Raw genomic sequence first — 23,532 nt, forward strand, 5'->3', positions numbered from 1 at the left:
TGTTAAATTTTCTCTGGTGTGTCACTAATGTTTGGTTTCTCGTCTTGTGAGTTTACCCTTCATTTTCAGTTCTGCAGATCAGCTGTCATCGGTTCCTTCCTATACCTTATCCTGTCATTTTTGTGCAATAAGCTTCACCGTATCAGAGTTCTTTTTCGTCTTGGGGGGTTCTCAGTCATCTTGGTCATTTTCTTTCTTTTTGTTGTTGTGTTTCACAGCAGAGTGTTTAGGGAAGTGATTTTACAAGGAAGCATTCAGATTTCGATTGCTGTGGACTGCAACTCCTATTTTGTAACATCACCGCATAGACTATTTTCAGAATCATATGTTTTCCTTTTATTTATGGCCAGTGGTTGTAACACGTCTAGGTGCAGAATTGCAACCTTCTGACAACAAACACACTTTGTAGAGGATTGGGGGCTCACTAATCGACATTAAGGGTCCGAATTCTACACACCTTATAAAATACCATGCGAATGGGCTGGAAACAGCACAAACACACCTTTGTGCGATATAAGAAGCTACTCAAGGACAGAAATTGACGGCTTTGAGCGAGCCTACTGTCTTGTTTTTGGCACAACAATGTCCTTCGGGATTAATGAAGTTGTTCTCATCTCATCTCATCTCATCTCATCTCATCTCATCTCATCTCATCTCATCTCATCTCATCTCATCTCATCTCATCTCATCTCATCTCATCTCATCTCATCTCATCTCATTTTCTTCCTCAGAAGGGGAAAAAGGGACTGGAAACTCATTATGGAAAGCAAACATTCGTGGTTGGATTCCCGGCTCCTCCTCTAAGTGTTGTTGAGCAACACACTGAAGCCCTCACCGCTCCCCTGCAACCTACTGCTCATGGCTCATCCATGACGGCTTCAATGCAGAGAACCGATTTCTCCACGAAAGATTAATAAAGGACAAATTATTATTATTATAGCTAAGCAGTGTTGTTGCGGTGATTCGTAGACTGTGGCTGTTACATTTGACCACCAGAGAGCACTATCACATTTGTTTTCAAGCTTTCTTGTGTGGAAACTGTAATTGGCCAAATCTAGGGTGTCTATACGGCGTAGTGCAACCGTTAACTGACAATAACAACATTTTTTGTGCTCTTATTATTCTGCTAATAGTTAGTGCAATCTGCGTCTCATTAAAATCCACAGAATGACATCGATGTGGATGTGTATTTAAATATGAACAATCTGGAGGTCAACAATTTTAGTCATACAATCTACAATTTTGCAAACTTAAATGAAAAAATTGCTGAGTGTTGCTGAGCAAGACACTGAAGCCCTCAGTGCTCCCCTGGCAGCCCACTGCTCATGGTTCATCCATGATGGCCTCACTGCATAGAACCGATTTCCCCAGGAATTAATAAGGATAATCTAATTATGATTAGCCGAAAATGTCCAACTGGTTTGAAGAGAAATTCAACCGTTGGACTGATTCACGCACATACAGGTAATGCGAGTTGACATGTGCTGGTGAATTTGATCCTGCTCATGATGTCCATGTTACAAGCATCATCCGGGGCACACAAATAAAATCGTCTCTAGCCCTCTGCGTTTAGGTGCTTCTGACAGTGAACTGTATTTCATCAGAATACGGCCCACAGTGTCCTAATGGGCGTCATTCCAGACCCTGAATCTAAGATGAGACACTGTGTTTAGGCGGCTCACAAACCCCGCAAGTGGTAGTACCAAGAAATGTATAAAAATGAATAAACATTTGTTTTGTTTTGTTTTTTGAAGGAAGAATATGAATTACCGGTCAGCAATATTATGATACATTAAGTTGTACTGGTTATTACAAATAAATATTATTGATAATATCTGTTTTTTTGTTATCAGTATGGCATTAAGGCGTCATCATTTGAAGGGGTAAACCAAACAAAATGAGTTATTGTTGTTTTAAAATACTTTGCAGGCTGTTTACCGACCAAAAATATTTTATGTGAGTGAAGATGACGTTTCGTTAACTTGTCCCTGAACAGGATAAGGAAAAAGCTTATCGAAAAACTTTCTCTTAATCAGTGGATTTGATCAACCATTGTGAGTTGGTGAGTAAAACCATGCGAAGAAGACGCCTTGTTGGAATCAGAAACACCTCGAGGAGTGTCGTGACGCGGCGGTGAATCTTAGTGCGCTGGTAAGCCACACATGAGGCTGCTCAATCCTTGATGCCTTTGCAGATGCCGGGCAAGACGAACTTTGAACTCACCAACTTCACAGATGCCCGAACTCCTGGGTATGAGCGGGAGTGAACTGGATCAAAAACCCGATGATGCCGGGCCACTGGAATCGTTGGGTGGCGACGGCTGATAGAGATGTGACAGAGGGGGGCAGGAATACCTTCCTGCACATCGCTGGCCGGCCGCCATAGGCGAGAAATCCATCCCAGTGTGCACAGGACATGTGTACCCATGACAGGCAGTCAGCAACGGGATTGGACTTCCAGGCCACATGCTGAACATTCGTCATGAACTCCGAAATGGCTGTGAGGTGACATTACTGGTGACCAGACCACGGCTCAGTCACTTTGGACATGGTGAAAGTCAGTGGCTTGTGATCCACTTAAGCTGGGAAGCGGTGGCCTTCCAGCAGGAACCGGAAATGATGCATCGCCAGGTGCACAGCCAACAACTCCCTGTCAAAAACAGTCTTCTTGCACTCGCTATCCCATAGTTTGTAGCATAAGAATGCAAGAAGCTCTCATGCATTCGCCACACTTTCGACCATAGCCCCAATGGCGATGTCAGATGCATCAGTTGTCAATGCTACGGATGTCATACGTGTGGGATGAGTGAGAAGGGCTGCGTTAGCCAGGGCGTGCTCAGCCTGGACCTGTTCAGGAGTCCAGTAGACCATGTCACCCACCTTCTTCAGCCACAAAGCCCCATAAAGTGGCTGAAGACGGTGGGCAGCTTGAGGGGTCAAGCGGTTGTAGAAATTAACCATGCCAAAGAACACCTACAATGCCTGAACAGAGGATGGGCAGGGAAATACCACTACTGCTTGCACTTTAAAAGGCAATAGGACTGTGCCTTACAGTGAAATTAGATGATCCAAGAAGTCAATCCCTGGTAGTCTAAACTGATACTTAGTTGGGTTGACTATGAGGTTGTGTTTGTCCAACTGACGGAAAACCTGTGTGAGGTGCGCCGGGTGCTCATTAGCCAACACGCTGGCCACCAGTATGTCTTTGAAATGGATGAGCACAAAAGCAAAGTCTCGCAGCGCTGAGACCATGGGCCTCTGAAAGGTTTGAGCAGCACCCTTCAAACCAAAAGGGAAACGGGTTGATCATCATGGTCTTGGGCACATCCTCCATGTGCACAGGCACCTGGTGATAACTGCGCACCAGGTCTACCTTGGAAAAGATGGTGGCGCCCGACAGTCATATAGGGAAGCCTTGAATGTGGGAGATGGAGTAGCAGTTGTTTGAGGTGATGTTGTTCAAACGGCAAAGGTCACCGCAAGGATGCCACAACCCATTGTTCTTGGGCACCATGTGGAGCAGGGAGGCCCACGGGCTGATGGACCGCCTTATTATCCTCAGACGGCTCATGGTGACAAACTCCTCTTTGGCCATGGCCACTTTGACTATGAAACAATGAATTTTTGATGAGTTTTTTTTTTACTCTATTTACTCTTATTTGGATGTATTGATGTCAATTATCTTCTTACAAGGCAATATTTCAAGCTTATTTTTGTACCAACTAAGGCTTCGTTAAAATTACCTGAATATAAAAATATTAAATGGGATAAAAAAGATCCGATAAATGCACCAGAAGAATAAGTCAAGACTTGATGTACGATGGGTGTACGATGGGTGTACGATGGGTTTACGATGTTGCAAGACCCCAGGATACATCACTGAGGATGCATCCCAGTGCATCCATGAGCTGATTCTTGTGTATTTAATGAGAAGTTGCAATGTGCCAATACGTGAATAAAGCACACTTCTTGAATGCATAACACAAATATCACGAGGGCAGCCATCTGTCAGACCTGCAGAGTATCCGCTCTTTGCTCAATTACTCGGTAAGCTCTGCATGGATTTATTCAAGCAGAGGTAAACGTGGTGACAGATCATAACTCTGCTCTGAAAAACATGAGCTTAAATGGTTGTGTAACAGTCGTTACATACTCAATAGGCCAAACCTGTGTGAGTTTCAAAGACTATAGCGACAGATATGCAAATCAAAACAACTTTACATGAGCGTTTAAGTTGGTGCTTTTTTTATTGACATAGAAGTGTGAAGGGGAGTTTGATCTAGAAACAGTTACAATGATGAAAAAAAAGGAGGCAGAACTAGAGGTTGCAGAGACGAAGATGCTGAGGTTCTCTTTGGGAATGACCAGGATGGATAGGATCAGGAATGAGTCTATCAGAGGAACAGCACATGGTGGATGTTTTGGAGAGAAGGGCAGAGAAGCCAGACTGAGATGGTTCGGTCATGTACAGAGGAGGGATAGTGAGTATATTAGTGGACGGATGCTGTAATTGGAGCTGCCAGGCAAGAGGTCTCGAGGAAAACCAAAGAGAAGATTTATGGACGTAGTGAGAGAGGATGTGGAGGTAGTTGGTGTGAGAGAGGAGACAGAGAATAGGGTTAAATGGAGAGAGTTGATTTGTTGTGGCGACCCCTGAAGCGAAAAGCCGAAAGAAGAAGAAGAAAAAGAAAGGCGAAGGGGAGTGCTTTGGGTGTTTTATAGCCCGATAGCTAAGAATGTCTTTCCGGTCCCTGAGAGAAAGGGTCAGGGTGGTCAGGGTGAGCTTCCAGGCGATTGGACAACAACAGCTCGTGTTATCAGGGAGACAGGTAGAAGAGTACTTGGTGTGTCATCTGGAAGGAAAGTAGATAAGGAGACTTGGTGGTGGAATGAGGAAGTGCAGGAGTGTATCCAGAGAAAGCGGTCAGCAAAGAAGAAGTGGGATACTGAGAGGACTGAAGAGAACAGACAGGAGTACAGGGAGATACAATGTGAGGTGAAGATAGCAAACGCAAAACAAATGGCGCACAATGACTGGTACGCTCGGTTGGATAGTGAGGAGGGTGAGAATGATCTATACAGGTTGGCAAAAGAGAGAGATAAGGATGGAAAGGATGTACAACAGGTCTGGGTGATTGAGGATTAGAGGGAAATGTATTGACAGATGCTAGAAGAGTGATGGGAAGATGGAAAGAGTATTTTGAAGAGCTGGTGAATGTGGAAAATGAAAGAGAGGCAAGGGTAGAAGAGGTGCTTATTGTAGTCCTGACGATAAACCCGTGGAGCTGTGGAAGTGTCTAGGAGAGGCAGCGGTAGATTTTCTGACTCGATCATTCAACAGGATCTTAGAGAGTGAGAAGATCCCTGAAGAATGGAGACGAAGTACTATGGTGCCTATTTTTAAGAATAAAGGGGATGTGCAGAATTGCGGCAACTATAGAGGGGTGGTCACAAAGGTGATAGACAGGCTGACAGATGAGGTTAGACAGGAATCTCTATGGACTGTGCTGTTTGCAGATGACATTGTGATCTGTTGTGAGAGTAGAAAACAGGTAGACGGACATCAAGAGAGGTGGATGTATGTTCTGGAGAGGAGAGGAATGAGAGTTAGTCTCAGCAAGACAGAATATATGGGTATGAATGAGAGGAACTTGGGTGGAACGGTGAAGCTACACGGAATGGAAATCAAGAGACTGGAGGATTTCAGGTACTTGGGGTCAACAGTCAAGAGCAACGAAGAGTGTGGAAAAGAGGTGAAGAGATAGGTCCAAGCAGGTTGGAATGGGTGGAGAAAAGTGTCGGGGGTACTATGTGATAGAAGACTATCGGCCAGAATGAATGGAAAGGTGTTCAAGACAGTGGTGAGACCAGCGATGATGAATGGCCGAGAAACTGTTACAATGACGAAAAGACAGGAGGTAGAACTAGAGGTTGCAGAGGTGAAGATGTTGAGGTTCTCTTTGGGAGTGACCAGGATGGATAGGATCAGGAATGAGTCCATCAGAGGAACAGCACATGTTAGATGTTTTGGAGAGAAGGTCAGAGAAGCCAGACTGAGATGGTTTGGCCATGTACAGAGGAGGGATAGAGCATACATTGGTAGACGGATACTGGAATTGGAGCTGCCAGGCAAGAGGTCTCGAGGAACATTGTGAGAGAGGATGTGAAGGTAGTTGGTGTGAGAGAGGAGGATACAGAGATTAGGGTAAGATGGAGAAAGTTGATTCGCTGTGGCGACCCCTGAAGGGAAAAGCCGAAAGAAGAGGAAGAAGAAATCATATTTACTGCCACGAGAGGGCATACCGTGTCTTCTAAAGACAACGGGCATTTGAATTCAGGGCTTTTGAATGTGGTAGATGAGGTTAGACAGGAATCTCCACGGACCATGATGTTTGCAGATGACTTTGTGATCTTTAGTGAGAGCAGAGAACAGGTTGAGGAACATCTAGAGAGGTGGAGGTATGCGCTGGAAAGGAGGGGAAGGAAGGTTAGTCGCAGCAAGACAGAAGATATATGTGTGAACAAGTGGTAGGGCCACAGGGAGTGGAGATCAAGAAGTTGGAGGATTGGATTTCTCTTTTTGAAAATATAGATGTATGTATGATGAACAAATGTATATATATAGTATTTATTTGTAAACAGTATTTATTTGTAAACATCCTTAGATCCTGCATCAGAGATAAAGTCATTTAATATCAACACTTTCTACAGATAGTAGTAGTAGTAGTAGTAGTTTAGATATTGAAAGAAATAAATTAATGCATACATATTTTTTTGATAGGTATCAGGGCTTTTACATTTTTTCCTTAATATTGTTTGAATGTTAAGTTGACCTCAACTTACTATCCTCTTGTTCTGTATCTGTGTGAATTATCTTTATGCAATCTTTGAAATATCCTTAACATGTATAGTGGGGAGAACAAGTATTTGATATACTGCTGATATTTCAGCTTTTCCCACTTGAAAAGCATGTAGAGGTCTGTCATTTTTATCATAGGTACTCTTCAACTATGAGTGGCGGACTCTAAAACAAAAATCCAGAAAATCACAAAAGCACACACTGTAGCAGGGATTCTGGCCCGCTCCTCCATGCAGACCTTCTCCAGATCCTTCAGGTTTCAGGCCAGTTGCTTGGCAATATGGACTTTCAGCTCCCTCCAAAGATTTTCTACTGGGTTCAGGTTTGGAGACTGGCAAGGCCACTGTAGGACCCTGAGATGCCTCTCACGGATCCTCTCCTCAGTTGCCCTGGCAGTGTGTTTAGGGTCATTGTCATGGCGGGAGACCCAGCCACGACCCATCTTCAAGACTTTTACTGAAGTAAGGTGGTTGTTTAGCGAGATTGTGGGATACATGGCCCCATCCATCCTCTCCTCAATAAGGTGCAGTCGTCCTGTCTCCTCTGCAGTAAAGCATCCCCAAAGAATGATGTTTCCACCTCCATGGTTCCTTCTTCTTCCTCCAAACACGCCAAGTGGAGTTTCGACCAAAAAGCTCTATTATTATCTCATCAGACCACATGACCTTCTTCCATTCCTCCTCTAGATCATCTAGATGGTCGCTGGCAAAGTTGAGACGGACCTGGACACATGCTGGCTTGAGCGCCACAGGATTTTAATCCATGACAGCGCAATGTGTTACTCATGGTTTTCTTTGAGACTGTGGTTCTGGCTCTCTGCGGGTCGTGTACCAGGTCCAGCAGTGCAGTTCTGAGCTGATCCTCACCTTCCTCATTGAGATTGATGTCCGAGGAGGTGAGATCTTGCATGGAGCCCCAGACCAAGGGAGGTTGTCTGTTATCTTGAACTTCTTCCATTTTCTAATAACAGTTGTTGCCTTCTCACCAAGCTACTTGCCTCTTGACCCGTAGCCCATCCCAAAATTTCATCCCTGATGTTCTTCCACAGCTCTGGTCTTGGCTATTGTGGAGAGGTTGGATTTTGTTTGATTGGGTGTGTGGACGGGTGTCTTTTGTGCAGGTAAGAAGTTCAAACCAGTGCAGTTAATACAGGTAATGAGTGGAGAACAGGGGGGGCTTCTTAAAGAAAAGCTTATTGGTCTGTGAGAGCTGCCATTCTTGCTGGTTGTAGGTGATCCAATAGTTATGTCGTGCAATAAAATGCAAATTGATTATTTGAAATTATTGTGGAGACGAAGGCAAGTTCTAACACAAACACAAAGCTGACAGTCAACTTCCTCGGACCATAATGCCCCTGACCAAAACCACGCCCCCAGCCTATAGTGCCGTGGGGTGAGAGGCCACGCCCTTTAGCATTCGCTTTACAAAAAACAACTTTACACGAGTGTTTAATTCAGTGCTTTTTTTATTGACATGTAAGTGTAAAGGGGAGTGCTGTAGGTGTTTTAAAGTAATATGTAGCAGTTTGTGTCACTGCCCCCACCGGCTCTGACTGTCTCTCCGGTCCCTCCACTGGAAGGCTTCCCTGCTCAGCTAGCCGGTGTACCAGCTGAAAAATAAAACAGTACACATGCAAATTGTGTAACTATTTATATTGCATCTTTTTTCAGCAGACATCAAGAAAGGCCTCTTACTAAAAGAAATGAAAAAGTAAATGGAAGTGTCAGAAACACAAATAAAAAGTTCCAAGCTAAAAATGAGGCAGCAGCACAACAAGGTTGTAAAAGAATGACAGTACAAACTCAAACGACAAAAAACAAGGTTTTTAGCTAATCTGAAAGCCTCTTCTAAGTTAGAACTGAAGAAGCCTCTCGGATGAGGGGTGAAATGTCTTCAAGAGAAGAAATTCAAGTTCAGTTTTTCATGATCTGAGAGGCCACAGATCTCAAGTTATGTGCAAAGCTGTTGTGCAAGGTCTCCACTTGATGAAGAATAGAGTGTGGTTTATCCGAAACATTATTTTTTCTTGAATGCAGCGACCCAGAAGTGCTTTAGTTGTTGCTGTTGGTAGTAAAATATTATTTTCTAAAGTATTTGATTGGAAGTCACGTGACATTATCATAAGAATTATGTTTTTTGTTCCGCTAAAATTCTCCATATTGTTCTAAACAAACCCTATGTGATATGTATCATCATTTTGCTGTGTGCTGTGTGTCCTGTGCTGTAACTCTGTGGTAATATTTTCAATTACTTTCACAAGGAAACAATGTGGATAACTATAATTTACTTATAATTACTTATACTTACATACTTATAATTTACTCAAATGCTACATACACTAAAATGTTATTTGGAGTTGGATATTAAATTGACCCCTCTGTGCGCTGCCACCTTAGCGTGGTAGAGAGGTTCGTGTGTCCCAGCGATCTTGGGAGCAATGTTATCGGGGGCTAGATATATTGGACTCACCCCAATGCAAAGTGTTGGGTCTGGAACCAGGCCTCTCAAGAGGGGCTGGATTCATTTTTATTCTGGAGTTGCCCAGAGTGAGAGGCGCAGGGTAGGCATATTGATTGGGACAAATGGCTCCCTGCTCTGAACCCGAGTTATTAGACTTCTGTGCTCGTCATGGATTGTCCATAATGAATACCATGTTCAAGCACAAAGATGTCCATATATGCACTTGGCACCAACACATCTTAGGCCAGAGTTCTTTGATCGACCCTGTGGTCGTATTTTGGACTCGTGTCTGCATGCACTGGACACTTGGGTGAAGAGAGGGGCGGAGCTGTCAACTGATCACCACCTGGTGGTGAGCTGGCTCCGATGGTGGGGGAGAATTCCGGTTAGACTTGGTAGACCCAAACGTAATGTGATGGTCTGCTGGGAATGTCTGGCAGAGTCTCCTGTCAGAAGGAGTTTCAACTCCCACCTCCAGCAGAACTACAACCAAGTCCCGAGGGAGGCGGGAGACTTTGAGTCCGAATGGGCCTTGTTCAGTGCTTCTATTGTCAAGGTGGCAGACCAGAGCTGTGGTCGTAAGGGACGGCAACCCTCGAATCCGCTGGTGGACTCCAGGAGTGAGGGATGCCGTCATAATGAAGAAGGAGTCCTATCAGGACTGGATGGAAGGATGCATATTAAATTGAATTTATGTTTGAGTCTGTCGGCCTCTGTCAATCTAATAAAAATATAATAAAAGTAAACTGAAGTTAACTAAAGTACTCTAAACTATAATGTACTTTCACACGTTAGGTTAAATCAATTTGCCCAAGTTAATTTTAGAGTGTATTGTTTTTCTTATTTTTCATTTTGTGCATGAGCCACAAAAGCTCTTTTCAGTTTTCATCCTGTGTCTAGTGGGAGCAATAGCTAACAAACACTTTTTCACATATGAGACACAGTTAGAACTCTTTTACACAGAAGAACCAGTCGAATCATTACTATTGATAAAAAAGAGGGACAAGAAAAAAAAGACAGATTGAAGAGGGTGCTTGGTTCAGATTTCATGGAAGTAACCAGTTTAATGAGTTATTGGAAGGGAAAAGTTCTACATAGTGATTGGCCAAGACAAAGGAATGCTATATATGGATCCATCTTTAGTTTCAATGGTATATGTGGAGTGAACTTTGCCAAGCTTATTAACAGAAGAAATTGGAATAGCAGGTAAGCCCTATTGGAAGTTTAACCCACATTATTATTGTCTGTTAAAAGTCTCAAAAATTGTGCAAGTGAAGCTTTGTGTATATCAACCAATGAGTCGGGTGTAGTATTAATTAAAAACAGAGCCTTAACAAGTAATATGTAATTAAAGTGAAGGGCTAAAGTAAGAGATTGTATAATATTTAGGGTTGATTTCAGGACCAGAAAAGAAAATATTAAGACTAGACAGAAAATAGTCTAATATTTCCATATAAGCAAATCTGCCAATGGAGAAGCAGGAAAAGTCAGGGTTAAACCCAGCAGAAATTGTACTTTTATTCTACCAAATTGCTTTATAAACCTTTGTTAGAGCTACCAAGGTTTTGCTCCTTCTCCCTGGAATTTTGCTGAAGGAAAGACATACTGTACATTATGTTTTTTGGCCTTCTGCTTTTTTTTTTTTTTTTAAATTAGGCTTTTTGGTGTTTTTTTTAAAGCTACTTAACTGTAGAAAACAGTGGACAGAAAAGTAGGCCAGAAATAATTGTAAAAAAAGGAATTTTACTGATAACAAAGTTGCAATAACCAAGAGCAAGATATGGGTACAATCCAAGTACTGCTACTCAGACAAAATACATAAATGTAAAAGTAAAATATTACCTGCCGCTACATTTCTTTCAAAGTATCCCTCATTGGTAATGTTGCCCCTTGGTCGGTACTGCCCGACCACGTAGACCTCTCTGCCATTGGTGGCCATGCCCACTCCCAGTTCAGTGCTGTCCTTCCAAACAACCTGAGTAAAATGACCTGGAGAAAAACATTCATGAGGTAGAATCACTATGTGCTGTTGAGAAGAGATATATATTTACACAAATTTTGAGATCAGTCAATTGGTAATTGTTGACAAATGCAGCATCAGGGCAGCACGGGCTGATGTCTCCCTGAACCCGGATAAATGTAGAGGTTTGCGCCAGGATGGGCATCCGACGTAAAACTTTTGCCAAAAGGTAGAGGTAGCAAGGTGCCAAAAATGTAGAGGTAGAAAAGGCAAAACAAAGGGCATACAATGACTTCTATGCTCGGTTTGAAAGTAAGGAAGGAGAGAATGATTTATAAAGGTTGTCCCAGCAGAGAGATAAAAATGGAAAGTATCCGGATGATTACGGATAGAGAGGGAAATGTATTGAAAGATGCTAGAAGAGTGATCGGAAGATGCGGAGAGTACTTTGAAGAGCTGATGAATGAAGAAAATGAAAGAGAGGCAAGGGTAGAAGAGGTGACTATTGTAGACCCCAAAGTAGCAGAGATTAGTAAAAGTGAAGTGAGGAATACATTGAAGAGGATGAAGAGTGGAAAGGCAGTTGGTCCTGATAATAAACCTGTGGAGGTGTGGAAGTGTTTAGGAGAGGCAGCGGGAGAGTTTCTGAGTAGATTATTCAACAAGATCTTAGAGCTTGGAGAATGGAGTGTGATGGTGTGATGGTGCCCATTTCTAAGAATAAGGGGGATGTGCAGAACTGCAGCAACTATCGAAGGATAAAATTGATGAACCATACAATGAGGTTAGAAAGAGTAGTGTAGAATATAGAAGTGTAGAAGAGTAGGGAAGGAGTGGTGGGAACTTGACGGAGAGCAGAAGTCAGCATTTGTGAACAGCAGTATGGCTTCATGCCGAGAAAGAGTACTACAGATGCAGTATTTGTGTTGAGAATGCTAAGAGAGAAGTACAGAGAAGGTCAAAGGGAGCTTCAATGTTAGATAGAGTAGGTGAATTCTCTGTGGAAACCCCTGAAGGGAAAAGCTGAAAGGAGAGGAAGAAAATTAGTATTGGTTGACTGAAGTCAGCATTAGTAAGCAACTATATGGCTTCATGCCCAGAAAGAGTACCACAGTATTTGCCAGAGGAACTCTGGTACTGTATGAGGAGGTCTGGAGTGGCAGAGAAGCATGTCAGATTGGTGCAGGACATGGATCCAAACTGTGAAACGATGAGGTGGGCTGCAAGAGTGACAGAAGTACAAGAGGAAGGTGGGACTACACCAGAGATCAGCTCTGAGACCCTTCTTGTTTGCCGTGATGTGCTGATGGACAGGCTGAGAGATGAGGTTAGACAGGCATCTCTATGGACCATGATGTTTGCAGATGGCATTGCGATCTGTAGTGAGAACGGAAAGCAGGTGGAGGATAATCTCGATAGGTGGAGGTATGCTCCAGAAAGGAGAGGCATGAAGGTTATTTGCAGCAAGGCAGAATAATGTGTGAGAATGAGAAGTACCCAAATGGAAAAGTGAGGCGACAGGAGATGGAGATAAAGAGAGTTAAATTTTTTTAAAAACTCCAGGTCAACAGTCCAGAGCAATGGAGAGTGTGGAAAAATGGTGAAGTACTTTCAAGGTTGGAACAGTTGGAGAAAATAGTAAGTAGGTAATATGTGATGAGCCAAAATGAAAGGAAAGTTATTCAAGTGGTGAGACCAGTGATGCTGTATGGTAAGTTAGATGCTTTGGAGACAAGGTCCCCCAGACTTGGTTTATTTGTTTGTTATTTGAATTGTGAATATTTTGGTAGAAGAATACTAAGGTTGGATATGTCAAGCATGAGGCCTGGGGGAAGACCAAAGAGAACATTTTTGGACGTAATGGAAGAGGACATGAAGTTAGTTTGCGTGAGAGAGGAGGATCGAGAGAATAGAGATTAGATGGAAGAGGTTGACTCGCTGTGGCAACAACTGAAGGGAGTACCTGGAAAGAGAAAAAAAAATTATGGTTGAATGGTGAATGCTTGTAAATGATGGCTTCTCTCCAAGGCTTGTATGCACACATCATTTTTCTCGGGGTTTTACCTGTGTTGCCATTGAACCCAGGGCTGCTCCAGTTATAATCCTTAGCCTCGCTATACCAGGAATCTACAGCTTCTTTTCCTAAACAGACAGAAATAAATGTTACTGTTTATCAGGGAGATGCAGGGGAATTGAAAATGCTAAAAGTATGTGTTTACTATGTGGAAGAAAAATACTGGGAGAATATTTTAAGAAGCAGCTAAATTGGAAATAGAAGACAGACTAAAGGAAACAACAAATAACATCCATCAAGCCATTGTCTACTGCTTATCCTAATGAGTCACCTGTGATGCTGGAGCCTATCCCAGCTGCCATTGCTCGAGGCAGGGTACACCCTGGAGTGGTCGTCAGTCAATTGCAAGGCCACATAAAGAGACAAGCAACCATTCATTCTGTCATTTGCACTTCTGGGCAATTTTTCCCAACTAACATGCTGTATGTTTTTGGACTGTGTGGGAAACTGGCAAAAAAACCCATGCAGAACTCCACACAGAGAGGTCCCCTCTCAGAATGGAACCAGTGTCCTTCAAACTCTGAGGCCAAAGCTGCATCACCCAACAAATAACGTTCTTATCTGAAATAAGTTCTTCTTCTTCTTCTTCTTCTTCTTCTTCTTCTTCTTCTTCTTCTTCTTCCTCTTCTGATCACAATGTCAACTGGAAACATCATGGTCCATGGAGATTCCCATCTAACCTCATCTGTCAGCCTGTCTATCACCACTGCAAACAAGAGGGGGATCAGAGCTGATCCCTGATGGAGTCCCACCTCCACCATGAATTTCTCTGTTCCCCGTACAGCACACTGTACCACTGTCTCACAGCAAACATACATGTCCTGCACCAGTCTAACATACTTCTCTGCCACTCAAGACTTCTTCATACAATACCAGTGCTCCTCTCTTGGGACCCTGTCATATGCTTTTTCTAGGTCTACAAAATCACAATGCAGCTCCCTCTGGCCTTCTCATTACTTCTCTATACTGCATCTGTAGTATTCTTTCTAGGCATGAAGCCATATTGCCGTTCACAAATGCTGACTTCTGCTCTCAGTCTAGTTTCCACTACTCTTTCCCATAACTTCATTTGATGGCTCATCAACTTTATCCCTCTGTAGTCACCGCAATTCTTCACATCCCCCTTATTCTTAAAAATGGGCACCATCACACTTTGTCTCCATTGTTCAGGCATCTTATTACTCTCTAAGATCCTGTTGAATAATCGAGACCATCTGCCTTTTCACTCTTCATCCTCTTCAATGTCCTCCTCACTTCACTTTTACGAATCTTTGTTACTTTGGGGTCTACAATAGTAAACCTCTTCCACCCTTTCCTCTCGTTCATATTCCTCATTCACAAGCTCTTAAAAGTACTCTTCCCATCTTCCCATTACTCTTCTAGCATCTGTCAATACATTTCCCTCTCTATCCTTAATCACCCAGACCTGTTGTACATCCTTTCCATAATTATCTCTTTTTCGCCAACCTTTATAGATCGTTCTCACCCTCCTTACTATCCAACCGAGCATACAGGTCATCGTACTCCATTTGTTTTGCCTTTTCTACCTCTATCTTTACCTTACGTTGTATCCCCCTGTACTCCTGTCTGTTCTCTTCAGTCCTCTCAGTATCCCACCTCTTATTTGTTTACCACTTTCTCTGTATATACTCTTGCACTTCCTCATTCCACCACCAAGTCTCCTTATCTACTTTCCAGATGATACGCCAAGTACCCTTTCTCAACTTCTCCCTGAAAACCATTCAACACTCCTCCCTTTTCACCTTCCACCACTTTGTCGTCTGCTCTGCCTTTGTCCTCTTGATCTTCCTTGTCACCAGAGTCATCCTACAAACCACCATCCTATGCTGTCTGGCAACACTGTCACCTACAACTACTTTACAGTCACTGATCTATTTCAGGTTATCTCATCTATACAAGATGTAGTCTGCCTGCATGCTCCTACCTCTGCTCTTTTAAGTTACCCTATGTTCCTGTTTTTTTCTGGAAAAAAAGGTGTCCACTACAGCCATTTCCATCCTTTTTGCAAAATCTACTCAAGGTCCATCTGTCCCTCTGAATTTCCTATCCTGTATACCAAATCTGTCCGAAACTTCTTCATCCTCTGTATTGCTTTCCCCAACATGTCCATTGAAGTCTGCACCAAATACCAGTCTCTCATTTCTGGGGATATTCTGCATCACTTCATCTAACTCATTCCAGAACTTCTCTTTCTCCTCAAATTCACATCCTACCTGTGGAGCATAGCCACTAACAACATTGAGCATCACACCTTCAATTTCCAATTTTAGACTCACTCAGTGTCTACCTGACACTCTTTTCCCCTCCAGAACATTCCTACCAAACTCCGTCTTCAAGATAATGCCCACCCCATTTTTCTTCTTTTCAGTACCATGATAGAACAACATAAAGCCTACTCCTAAGCTTCTGGCCTTAATACCTTTCCACCTGGTATCCTGGGTACACAGTATATCCACCTTCCTTCTCTGCATCATGTCAACCAACTCTCTACCTTTTCCTGTCTTAGTTCCAATATTCAAAGTCCCCACTCTCAGTCCCAGGTTCTTTCCTTTCCTCTTCTCTCTCTTCTTCCGGACATGCCTTCCTTCTATCCTTCTTTGACCTACGATAGCCCAGTTTCCATTGGTACCCTGTAGGTACCAGTAGACCCTGTAGGTACCAGTGGCAGTCCTTGTTAACCCCGGCCCCAACAATCTGATATGAGATTATTAGATCTGATTCGCATGTTTGGTTTTGGCAAAAGTTTCACGCCAGAGGCCCTTCCTAAAGAAACCCTCTGCATTCATCTGGGCTTGGGACCGGCTCAGGAAGACATTGAATGAAAGAATGAATGAATGAATGTAGACGTCAAGCCACTATCCAGAAGAAAATAGCACACTTCCAGGTGTACATTGGAAGACGCACCTCAAAGACAACCTGCTGAGTGACCAGGAAAACAGTGCCTGAAAAAGGCTGAACTCAGAGAAACCTTGATCATGGCATTACAGGAGTAAGCCTTGAACACAAACTACCATACCAGACAAGCTGCAGGCTTTGTAAATATGCCCCTGAAATAATTCAGCACATAACAGCAGAGTAAAAGCATCTGTCAAAAATAGCATACAGGGAGTGTCAGGGAGCAAAACAACACGGAATAATGGCTAAAAGATTCGGTAAGAGAAAAATAGATTCAGAATGCAGGATATTGAACCTGCAGTGGACAAACGATAACTTTTTTGTTCAAGTCAAGGAAAAGGCTGTTTGTCTCATCTGTCAAGAGACAGCGGCTGTTCAAAGAATACAATCTGCTCTGACGCTATAAATCCTGTCACAAAGATAAGTATGATAGCTTGCAAGGCCAAATGTGAGCAGACAAGCTCTCAAAGGTAAGAAGTTGAAGCTTGTACTCTTAGCTCAGCTGAAACACTCGTTTGTTCGAGCAAGCTTTCGGGTTGCCCAACTGATAGCAAGCAGCGGTAAACCTCTCACCGATGGAGAATTTGCCAAGAAATGTTTGAATGCTGTCGTGGAGGAGGTGTGTCCCGAGAAGAAAGAGGTCTTTAATGTTGTGAGTCTGTCGGCGACTACAATCACAAGACGGATTAAAGAAATTAGGTAATGTATATGCTCAGCTGCAGCAGAAGATGAAAGACTTGGACTTTTTTTCAATAGCACTGGATGAGAGTACACATGTGCAGGACACAGCGCAGCTGCTAATTTTTATTTGTAGAGTTAGCGTAAACTTTGAAATGTCCGAGGATCTGGCAGCCCTCCAGAGTCTCAAAGGGACTATGACAGGGGAGAATATTTTTGGCAAAGTATGCCAAACCACGGAAGAGTTGAAACTGGACTGGTCAAAGCTTCTTAGCGTCACAAGTCAACTGCCTAATTCACCAGCAAGCACTGTGCTGCAAAGTGCTGAAGTAGGACTCTGTCTTGAAGGTTTTGGCATAAATGGTGATAAAATAGTGGTAAAAGTTTTATGGCAGATGCCCTTCCTACGCAACCCTCTGTATTTATCCGGGCTTGGGACCGGCTCAGGGAGACACTGCACCATGCCCCCATGAGGCTGGCTCGGGGAGACACCGGCCAGAGGTTGGTCATCGTACTCCATTTGTTTTGCCTTTTCTACCTCTATCTTTACCTTACGTTGTATCCCCCTGTACTCCTGTCTGTTCTCTTTAGTCCTCTCAGTATCCCACCTCTTATTTGTTTACCACTTTCTCTGTATATACTCTTGCACTTCCTCATTCCACCACCAAGTCTCCTTATCTACTTTCCAGATGATACGCCAAGTACCCTTTCTCAACTTCTCCCTGAAAACCATTCAACACTCCTCCCTTTTCACCTTCCACCACTTTGTCGTCTGCTCTGCCTTTGTCCTCTTGATCTTCCTTGTCACCAGAGTCATCCTACAAACCACCATCCTATGCTGTCTGGCAACACTGTCACCTACAACTACTTTACAGTCACTGATCTATTTCAGATTATCTCATCTATACAAGATGTAGTCTGCCTGCATGCTCCTACCTCTGCTCTTATAAGTTACCCTATGTTCCTGTTTTTTTCTGGAAAAAAGGTGTGCACTACAGCCATTTCCATCCTTTTTGCAAAATCTACTCAAGGTCCATCTGTCCCTCTGAATTTCCTATCCTGTATACCAAATCTGTCCGTAACTTCTTCATCCTCTGTATTGCTTTCCCCAACATGTCCATTGAAGTCTGCACCAATTACCAGTCTCTCATTTCTGGGGATATTCTGCATCACTTCATCTAACTCATTCCAGAACTTCTCTTTCTCCTCAAATTCACATCCTACCTGTTGAGCATAGCCACTAACAACATTGAGCATCACACCTTCAATTTCCAATTTTAGACTCACTCAGTGTCTACCTGACACTCTTTTCACCTCCAGAACATTCCTACCAAACTCCGTCTTCAAGATAATGCCCACCCCATTTTTCTTCTTTTCAGTACCATGATAGAACAACATAAAGCCTACTCCTAAGCTTCTGGCCTTACTACCTTTCCACCTGGTCTCCTGGGTACACAGTATATCCACCTTCCTTCTCTGCATCATGTCAACCAACTCTCCACCTTTTCCTGTCTTAGTTCCAATATTCAAAGTCCCCACTCTCAGTCCCAGGTTCTTTCCTTTCCTCTTCTCTCTCTTCTTCCGGACATGCCTTCCTTCTATCCTTCTTTGACCTACGATAGCCCAGTTTCCATTGGTACCCTGTAGGTACCAGTGGACCCTGTAGGTACCAATGGCGGTCCTTGTTAACCCCGGCCCCAACAATCTGATATGAGATTATTAGGTCTGATACGCAGACCTAATAATCTGCTGTTTGGTTTTGGCAAAAGTTTCACGCCAGAGGCCCTTCCTAAAGAAACCCTCTGCATTCATCTGGGCTTGGGACCGGCTCAGGAAGACATTGAATGAAAGAATGAATGAATGAATGTAGACGTCAAGCCACTATCCAGAAGAAAATAGCACACTTCCAGGTGTACATTGGAAGACGCACCTCAAAGACAACCTGCTGAGTGACCAGGAAAACAGAGCCTGAAAAAGGCTGAACTCAAAGAAACCTTGATCATGGCATTACAGGAGTAAGCCTTGAACACAAACTACCATACCAGACAAGCTGCAGGCTTTGTAAATATGCCCCTGAAATAATTCAGCACATAACAGCAGAGTAAAAGCATCTGTCAAAAATAGCATACAGGGAGTGTCAGGGAGCAAATAACACGGAATAATGGCATAAAGATTAGGTAAGAGAAAAATAGATTCAGAATGCAGGATATTGAACCTGCAGTGGACAAACAATAACTTTTTTGTTCAAGTCAAGGAAAAGGCTGTTTGTCTCATCTGTCAAGAGACAGCGGCTGTTCAAAGAATACAATCTGCTCTGACACTATAAATCCTGTCACAAAGATAAGTATGATAGCTTGCAAGGCCAAATGTGAGCAGACAAGCTCTCAAAGGTAAGAAGTTGAAGTTTGTACTCTAAACTCAGCTGAAACAGTCCTTTGTTCGAGTGAGCTTTCGGGTTGCCCAACTGATAGCAAGCAGCGGTAAACCTCTCACCGATGGAGAATTTGCCAAGAAATGTTTGAATGCTGTCGTGGAGGAGGTGTGTCCCGAGAAGAAAGAGGTCTTTAATGTTGTGAGTCTGTCGGCGACTACAATCACAAGACGGATTAAAGAAATTAGGTAATGTGTATGCTCAGCTGCAGCAGAAGACGAAAGACTTGGACTTTTTTTCAATAGCACTGGATGAGAGTACACATGTGCAGGAAACAGCGCAGCTCCTAATTTTTATTTGTAGAGTTAGCGTAAACTTTGAAATGTCCGAGGATCTGGCAGCCCTCCAGAGTCTCAAAGGGACTATGACAGGGGAGAATATTTTTGGCAAAGTATGCCAAACCACGGAAGAGTTGAAACTGGACTGGTCAAAGCTTCTTAGCGTCACAAGTCAACTGCCTAATTCACCAGCAAGCACTGTGCTGCAAAGTGCTGAAGTAGGATTCTGTCATGAAGGTTTTGGCATAAATGGTGATAAAATAGTGGTAAAAGTTTTATGGCAGATGCCCTTCCTACGCAACCCTCTGCATTTATCCGGGCTTGGGACCGGCTCAGGGAGACACTGCACCATGCCCCCGTGAGGCTGGCTCGGGGAGACACCGGCCAGAGGTTGCATTTCTTATCTGAAATAAAGTATAGCCTTATAATTATAGCCTAAATTTGTAACATACCAAACCAGCAACAAAGGCAAAGCAAACAAAGAAGCAAAACAAATAACAGAAATGCATATGACAACACCAGAGTTAGGGTTAGGGTTAGGGTTAGGGTTAATTCTAATTATGCACCAAACAGGTTTGCCCAACAACTTGAAAAATGATGCAACAAATACTTTGCAGCACATGAATGTGTCATGTGTGCCGTTCATCAGAAGATTTGGCAACAAAAAACAAAACAAATGTATATCGAAGAAGTCTTCAATGTATTAAAGGTCAAATAATCATTGCGTAAAAGCTATTTGATGTTCTCTGTGAAGTGGTTATAGTGCATAGTGATGACAGTTCTCCTGACTTGTTTACATATATGACAGTAGATGTGAAGGTAGCTTAACATTAGTTCTCTGTTACCCCTACAGCACACCGCAACCACTGTGTCATAGTTAGCGTACATGTCCTATTAACCCTCTTATTATGTTAAGGGTCAATTTGACCCATTTCACCCATTGACTCAATGGGTCAAATTGACCCTTAACATAATAAGAGGGTTAAGTCCTCAACAATATTTATTAAAATAATCCTATCTGGATAAATTCATCTTGAACCAACTTCAACTAAAACTGTCCAATAAATGGGAAATAAATGCCCAGAATAAAATCAAGCTAACTTCATTGATACCCAACAAAATGAAAAGATAGCCTTGATTTCTTCATGGAAATATATCTCATGTAAAAAGGTGGATTAATGAATGGCTATATTTTATGCAATCATGACATAGGATTTCCAATTATATCGAGGAGCGACTGAACCAGCATTGTACTGACCACCAGCATTTTCAACTGAAAATGCTGTTGTTGACATATTTGGTGTTGAAGAAGTGAGATCCACCTGTCAGTGAAAGGGGGACTGAGCGCTGCTTGTGATAGATATTCTCCCCATCTGTTGTGTCGCTGTGGTTATTTTTCCCAAGCTGTAGCAGGTAATCGGCCCACTTCTGAGCCGTTTCACTCATCTCACTGTTGAGGGTCATTGGCGGGGCTCCATGTTGTGCCCTGTAGTCGTTGTGTGTTTTCAGAAACTCCTGTTGAAAGCTTGAATCTGTAAACATATGGGCAACTGATAAGCTCTTATCTTTCCCCCCCTGCTGGTTTTACCAATGTCACTGTTTGGCATGAATGACTAATTTTCTCTGCTACTTGTCATTTTTTGTGGAAAGACAGTCACTCAACATACAGAACACTAACCTGACATTTTGGCTGCAGTTCTGTGGGCTGACAAAAGGGCAAAGCTATAGAAAAAAAAAGAAACAAATGGTTATAGACGATTCATGATCAAACTCATTGTCATAGATGTAAGAGAGAGCATTAGTTTCCAGCTCTTACCTGGTTCAGAGGTGCAGGTATTTCCTACAAAGATACAGTTCCTTTCTACCACTGCTATTTGTATTCCTGAAGTGGGCGTCGCTAAATACTCCACCTGCAGCAGCAGTAAAAAGCACAGTAAAAAATCCAGTGAGCCTGTGCTTTGTTTTTTCTATACCAACCCTGTCTGTACCAGCCCTGTGCAATGTATGCAACCGCGCAACCTCTCATTATGAACAAAAGACGCACATTTTGTAAAAGGTCTGACTTTGAGAATGACAGACAGTAGCCTTCGGGGCGGGTCTTGGTTTTTAAGTTCATGCCTTCCAAGTTACATGGTGGTTGTTGTGCACTGTTCCACTCTAGCCTCACACAGGGTACTATTTGTCGTGCAACGAATGGAGCTGGAATTTGTCATTAGTAATAACCAATAATTATTAATGATGATTATGAGTTTATCAGAATATCATTAATTCAGTATTGATATTTACCTTAGCTTGGGGCACCGCCAGCAAAGCTGGAAGATAATAACTGAATAGCGGAATACAGTTGAAGGAAAAAGCTTTTGTCTAATTTAACATGTTCGATGAATAAGGTGTAAATTTGAGCACTGACCCTGTCACACATTCTTGTCATAATGCACACAGAAACTTCCAGGAAACTCCCCCTTTGAATGATCATAACATTTATTTAACAACCCAAAGTGCGTGTTAAAGGACTCAGAAAAAAAACAACAACGAAATGGCGGCCTTGATGAAGGACCAAAGGACTGAATGGGTTACTAGGAAAGAAAAAGGAAGCAGAGAATTGGAAAAGCAGCAACGTCGCTAAGTTAGAAAGTTTAACAACGGCATGGGAATACAGTGATGGCCCAAGGCACGATAGGAAAAAAGCAATTTCAACACCCACAAATCACTGATTGATGGCTCGTGCTTGCCCAGACACTAAAACTACCCTGTTAGACCGACTTGATCAGTGACGTGTAGTTTTAGGGACGGATGGTCTATTTTCAATGATGCTTTCGTCCGCTGGCTTATGAGCGCGACAAGAGAGGGTTGGCGTCTCAAAGATCTTCGGGTGCAGTCTGCAGAACCGCTAAACAGGTTGGGGCGTTAAGCTTGGATTGATGGTGAACAATGGGTTTTGCTTCTATATACAGACACCTCTTGTGGATTAGAGAGTAGCTATGGGAGTGGTGTTTCAGTGCGCACTTTGTGTTTGTGTGTGTCACAGAGCATATCTCCGTCTGCTCCAGTGGGTGAGGGCGCTGGGACGAGCCCCCCTGTAGTAGGCGGCTTCTCCTCTCATCTGTCACCTCTGGAAAGTGGACCAGAGTTAGGTAGAAGGTGAGGATGAGTTTATTCCAGGGTCGACCCTTGGAACAAAGGATTGGATTGATCCCTTGTGTGTTGATCCCTGGTGGTTGAGTGACAGCTAGACATTTTCTGGCAAAAGTTACACATTTTTCTTTGCTTTTCCAGAAGCACTAAATTTGTTACTTATCTCAACTTTAAGATTTTGCTGCATTGAGTCCTTTCATACAATCCACACAGATTTATATTTCTAATTTCCTGTGTTGTATGTTTACTGAAAAGCCTTTTCACAACTTCCACCATTCCACCATTTCTGTTAAATTTTCTCTGGTGTGTCACTAATGTTTGGTTTCTCGTCTTGTGAGTTTACCCTTCATTTTCAGTTCTGCAGATCAGCTGTCATCGGTTCCTTCCTATACCTTATCCTGTCATTTTTGTGCAATAAGCTTCACCGTATCAGAGTTCTTTTTCGTCTTGGGGGGTTCTCAGTCATCTTGGTCATTTTCTTTCTTTTTGTTGTTGTGTTTCACAGCAGAGTGTTTAGGGAAGTGATTTTACAAGGAAGCATTCAGATTTCGATTGCTGTGGACTGCAACTCCTATTTTGTAACATCACCGCATAGACTATTTTCAGAATCATATGTTTTCCTTTTATTTATGGCCAGTGGTTGTAACACGTCTAGGTGCAGAATTGCAACCTTCTGACAACAAACACACTTTGTAGAGGATTGGGGGCTCACTAATCGACATTAAGGGTCCGAATTCTACAC

The 23,532-nt window shown here is 42.9% G+C and overlaps 1 protein-coding gene across 1 annotated transcript in view; it reads right to left on the minus strand.

Moving 5' to 3' along the window:
- Positions 1 to 21,197, minus strand: part of LOC147221770 (uncharacterized) — a 32,068-nt gene extending 10,871 nt beyond the window's left edge. Inside the window, exons 1-6 of the mRNA XM_086169225.1 lie at positions 20,978 to 21,197; positions 13,343 to 13,420; positions 11,161 to 11,307; positions 3,511 to 3,605; positions 3,143 to 3,278; positions 2,732 to 2,926 (exon numbers count right to left, since the gene is read on the minus strand). Of these exons, the coding sequence (XP_086025351.1) occupies positions 2,732 to 2,926; positions 3,143 to 3,278; positions 3,511 to 3,605; positions 11,161 to 11,307; positions 13,343 to 13,420; positions 20,978 to 21,197 (871 nt within the window). The remainder of the gene's footprint in view (positions 1 to 2,731; positions 2,927 to 3,142; positions 3,279 to 3,510; positions 3,606 to 11,160; positions 11,308 to 13,342; positions 13,421 to 20,977) is intronic.
- Between the last annotated feature and the right edge of the window lie 2,335 nt (positions 21,198 to 23,532).

This window comes from Fistularia commersonii, chromosome 22 (genome assembly GCF_037954325.1).
Source record: "Fistularia commersonii isolate RoL2024-O1a breed Wild chromosome 22, RoL_Fcom_v1.0, whole genome shotgun sequence".
Classification (NCBI taxonomy): Eukaryota; Metazoa; Chordata; class Actinopteri; order Syngnathiformes; family Fistulariidae; genus Fistularia; species Fistularia commersonii.